This window comes from Sinocyclocheilus grahami, unplaced genomic scaffold (genome assembly GCF_001515645.1).
Source record: "Sinocyclocheilus grahami isolate Dianchi unplaced genomic scaffold, SAMN03320097.WGS_v1.1 scaffold2617.1, whole genome shotgun sequence".
Classification (NCBI taxonomy): domain Eukaryota; kingdom Metazoa; phylum Chordata; class Actinopteri; order Cypriniformes; family Cyprinidae; genus Sinocyclocheilus; species Sinocyclocheilus grahami.
In genome coordinates this window covers 62,667-62,921 of record NW_015507796.1, presented here as the reverse complement: position 1 = coordinate 62,921, position 255 = coordinate 62,667, and the positions used below count along the sequence as shown (strand labels likewise).

Here is a 255-nt window from a genome sequence, read left to right as displayed (position 1 = left end):
GAGGAGTTCAGCTTCACTACATTTAAAGATCGCAATATCATGAAGAGGCATATTACTAATACAGTGAAGCAAGTGGGCGGGACATCCCATCCTGAGTTTGCTTTGGAGAGGCTGATTACTAACATTATCCTTAAAGCAGAAAGACCACGAAGCAAACGAATGGTCATGGCTGTTTTTGGTGGAGATTCTGAGCACAGCAATGCTCAGCTTGATTATTTGTCTAGACTGTGTAAGTGTCAGAATGTTGTGATGTTT

The 255-nt window shown here is 41.6% G+C and overlaps 1 protein-coding gene across 1 annotated transcript in view; it reads left to right on the top strand.

Moving 5' to 3' along the window:
* Positions 1 to 39: 39 nt before the first annotated feature.
* Positions 40 to 255, top strand: part of LOC107575401 (papilin-like) — a 21,525-nt gene continuing 21,309 nt past the window's right edge. Inside the window, exon 1 of the mRNA XM_016261781.1 lies at positions 40 to 229. Coding sequence (XP_016117267.1) covers positions 40 to 229 — 190 coding nt within the window. The remainder of the gene's footprint in view (positions 230 to 255) is intronic.